This window comes from Lactuca virosa, chromosome 5 (assembly GCF_052849685.1).
Source record: "Lactuca virosa cultivar CGN04683 chromosome 5, Lactuca_virosa_CGN04683_v6, whole genome shotgun sequence".
NCBI lineage: Eukaryota > Viridiplantae > Streptophyta > Magnoliopsida > Asterales > Asteraceae > Lactuca > Lactuca virosa.
Window position 1 is genome coordinate 74,422,388 of NC_136430.1, and position 4,731 is coordinate 74,427,118.

At 35.6% G+C, this 4,731-nt stretch overlaps 1 protein-coding gene across 1 annotated transcript; it reads left to right on the plus strand.

The window, feature by feature from the left end:
- Positions 1-3,948: 3,948 nt before the first annotated feature.
- LOC145111394 (uncharacterized) lies at positions 3,949-4,446 on the plus strand. The gene has a single exon (XM_079047676.1). It carries the CDS (start codon positions 3,949-3,951, stop codon positions 4,444-4,446), a length of 498 nt encoding a protein of 165 aa, XP_078903802.1.
- The last annotated feature ends 285 nt before the right edge of the window (positions 4,447-4,731 follow it).

The window sequence follows — 4,731 nt, forward strand, 5'->3', positions numbered from 1 at the left end:
TTTCAATGAACGGCGCTTAAACTGATTACCTAATAAAAATTATAATAATGAGTTTTGAATATCAAAAGATACAAATTTTGATTATAGATTTTTCTTACAATAGTCAATTGATTTTATTGTGTCAATTTTGCAAGGAGTTAAATAGGGTGTTTTTAACCAATCAATGCTTAACATTTTACATCTAAACAAAATATACAAATAAGAGGTAGCAATAAAGACTTCAAAAACCAAATCTTTCATCAACGTTCTCTCTTTGAATATCGAATTGTTTTAATACCACCGAATCATCCACAAAGTAGTAAGTTCTACAACATCGAGATATATTTTTTTGGAAGTCTTTAGTCTAGGACCGTTGACCGGGCATATATTTTTTTTGGTTTCGGGTTATTTTAGTTGAGTTAATAAGATAATTTATGTTGGAAAATGTAATCGATATCCAAACTGATAAAAATTACATTTTGCTTATTTAGGTTGGATCGGTTATTTAAACATATACAAAAATTACATAACATATCTGATAAAAATTAAGCAATGTTAAAAAGAAATCTACTGAAAAGTCTTTATGTATAGGTATCAATTACATTTTCCAAAAAACCGGTAATATATTCATTTTAACATTTTTACACGGTCAATAGGTTATTCAACTTTTAAAATTATAATTTTGGCCTGGATCTTAAATTTTATTACTAATTTGGTCTAGATTTTACACTTTTGGCTCTGATTTCAAATTTTATTACAAATTTGGTCCAAAATTTATAATTTAAGCCTAGATTCCACAATTTTGTTACAAATTCATCATAAATCTAGTTTTTTTTACATCTTTTTTTTTCAAAATTTTCTTTCGAATTTTTGAAATAAATTCATCCTAAACATATTCGAAATCTAAGCCACAAGTGTAAATATTGGACCAAATTTTTAATAAAATTTGAAATCCTAAACACTTTTGGCAAAAGTGTAAATTTTAGACCGAATTTGTAATAAAATTTGAAATCTAGGCCAAAAGTATAAATAATGGACCAAATTTATAATAATTTTTATGATCTCGGTCAAAAGTGTAATTTTATAAAGTTAGATTACTTGTTGACCGGATAAAAGGGTCCAAATTAATAATTTTTCGGTTTTTGGGAATTAATTAACTAAAAAAAGATAATGATTAAATCAATTATGAAACCTAAACATAATTATTTTTCAGTAGATTTCAAAATGTTAAATGAACCACCAACAATACGACATTTGTGTTTTGTATATGTGTGCATCACACGCGTACATGTCCTATTATTGGGGTGTGGGGGGGGGGGGGGGGGGGGAGGGGGGTGTTCTAAAAACACCCCAAAACAGACCACCTCAACAAAGAAATTATCTGAAGACAATGTTTTAATATCGGTCAAAGTCGACGGACATCAATGTTTTAAAATCCAACCAATATTTTTCAAAACCAACACCGGCATTGCAGAAATGTGCATATAGCAAATCCCAGTGTGTGTGTGTGCGTGTGTATATATATATATATATATATATATATATATATATATATATATATATATATATATATATGCATATAGCAAATCCCAATGTGTGTGTGCGTGTGTGTGTATGTGTGTGTGTGTGTGTATATATATATATATATATATATATATATATATATATATATATATAATGGTGTACCATGCCGGTAGTCCGAGGAAACCCACTATCGGCTCGTTACTCACCAGGTCGGCTTTACAATCATTGTCATTTGTTTCGAAGAAATATGTATTCGGATACATCGTACGCGAGCTTCAGAATCGCATCCCATAAAATATGTTAAATAGTACAAAGCAAAGAAAAATAAACAAGGAAGTGTGACCGCTCGCGAACCGGGTAATGAGTGGAGGACCGGTCTGAGAAATGGGTTTTACAGACCACGGACAACCTATAAATATCCCTACGAGACATGCTAACCAAGTAAGTAAGGAGAACACATATTCCTTGACACAAAGGCAATACCAAAAAGTTGCAAACTAACTTAGGTCTCGAAGAGCTATACCGGGGTCCAACCCTCGGTATGGATGTCTGACCTAGTTCTTGTTATTCTTACGCGGAGTGAATTCGCGTATGCCTATAGCACGAAACCGTCCAGGGTGAAAGAGCTCACTGTGCGCCTGGAGTTCGCCGTATCAACATTAGCGTCATCCGTATTATAAGTATTCCTAGGTGACAAACAGAGGAAATACCCAAATAGTCAAGCAACAGAAATGAGCTACCCATTGCGGTTAAGGGATACCGACAAACTACATAGTATGTTTGATAAAGAAGCATATCATATTCCCCACCTCCAGGAAGACGGAACGGTACTTACATATGGGCGAATATGCGACGTAGGCATTCATACAATCAACATTGCCATACAACATTATATTTGGAAGAAGTGCAATGAGAAAGTTTGGGGCGATCGTGTCGAAAATCCACAGCATCGTTCGATTTCAAATGAAAAGCGGATTTGGAAAGATCTATAGTAAACCACTAATGGAATCCATTGCAATGGTGGAAAGTGGGGCGAGAGCAACGGATTTGAATACAACACAAGCAAATAACGGGTTAGAAGAAATCATAATCAATAGCAAATACGTAGACCATGGAGTACGGATAGGAGTCAGGTTACCACGTGATTTAAAAAAGAGATTCACGATACTTTTAAAAGAAAATGTTGACATATCCGTGTGGGAGGCAATAGACATGATAGGTGTGCCCAGACAACTGGTCAAGCACAAATTAAATGAGAAAGCAGGAAGTTAGCCAATTCGACAGAAAAAATGGGACAATCAAAAGACATGAATAAAGAAATAAATGACGAGGTCGATAAATTAATAAAAACAGGAATACTAGGGGAATCGCCTTTCCCATTCTGGGAAACAAACCCGGTCTTGTTTAAAAAAGGAGGCAGACAATGGAGGATATGCATAGACTTCACAGACTTAAACAAAGCTTGTCCAAAGACTGTTACCCGCTACCATCCATCGACGAAAAAAATGAGTCCTTCCAGGAGCATAAATGGAAGAGGTTTTTGGATGCTTGTAAAGGATATTATAAAATACACATGCATGGTGGGGATGAAGAAAAAACATATTATCACACAGAGAGAGGGCCATTTGTTATATAAAAATGCCATTTGGATTAAGAAATGCAGGTGCAACGTACCAGAGGTTAGCAGACAAAGTTTTTGAACCATAGGTCGGGAGAAATATCGAAGTCTATGTGGACGACACGATCATCAAAAGTAGAAACAATAGTTGTTTTCTACAAGACATAGCGGAAACTTTTGCTAACCTAAGAGCCACGGATATGAAGTTGAACCCTCAAAAGTGTCTTTGGGACAGATGAAAGAAAATTCCTAGGGCACGTCACCACAAAGGATGGTATAAAGGAGAACCTCAAAAAAGTAGAAATGCTGCTAGAAATGCGGTCCCCAAGGACATTGAAAAAAGTACAAGCACTAAACGGAAAACTAGAAGCATTAGAGCGGTTCTTAGCAAAGTATGCAGAGAAAACATACCTTTTCTACAAAACGATAAAAAGAGTATTAGACAAAAATGACTGTCCATTGGACAGAAGAGGCTGAGAGCACATTTTGTAAACTCAGGATGGCACTAGCCGAGCTACCCACTTTTACATCGCCAATCCCTGGTGAGATCTTAACCATGTATATATGAACATCCAAAATGACAACCAATGCAGTATTAGTGGCAAACAGAGAAGACAAACAAGTACCGATATATTTTGTAAGTCGTATACTACAAGGAGCAGATATGGGATATTCAGATATGGATAAACTGGCATTATGCCTAGTCGATGCAGCAAGAAGACTAAGAAGATATTTGTTTGGCACATACCATCGAAGTGCTCACAAATATCCCATTGTTTCATGTACTATTGAAACCAAAGAAATCATGAAGACTGGCTAAATGGGCAATGGAACTAGGAGATCATGAAATCACTTTCAAACCACAAACCAGCATAAAAGCACAAGTAGTGGTAGATTTTGTCACCGAAATAGCAGGCCAAAGGGAAGTGTTGTCGGTACTCGAATCAGGTAGCAACATTAAAGAAACGAACGCAACACAAGAAAATCAATGGAGATTATTTTCCAATGGATCCTCTTGTGCAGAAGGTGCAGGAGTTGGCTTGGTATTAACAAGCCCAATGGGGGAAGAGATGACCTACGCATCAATATTTGACTTTCCAGTATCAAACAACAAATCAAAATATGAAGCACTCATTGCAGGATTGCAATTGGGTATTAAGATGGGGTATGAGCACATACACGCCTGTATAGATTCGATGGTCGTCGCCAACCAGACAAATGGATTGTATGAAAATCGAGGAAGGATTTTAGCACAATATACAGACAAAGTGAAAAAATTGACAAAGCACTTTAAGAGCATTAGGCTAGAACATGCATCGAGATAAAAAAACATGCAGACACGTTAAGTAAGCTTGCATCTTCCACTTTTCCCTATTTAACCAAGAAAGTATTGGTAGAAATAGTGCAAGTAAAAGCAATAGAGGAGAAGTCGGTAATGTCAGTAATATTAGAAACAAACGACTGGAGGAAACCAATAATGGAACATCTAACGGAGGGCAAGTTACCTTCGGATGACAATGAAGCTAAGAAACTAAGGGTTAAGGCACCATACTTTGTAGTGGACAACATAATATTGTACAAAAAGGGTATTTGACACTTATCTTATGTTG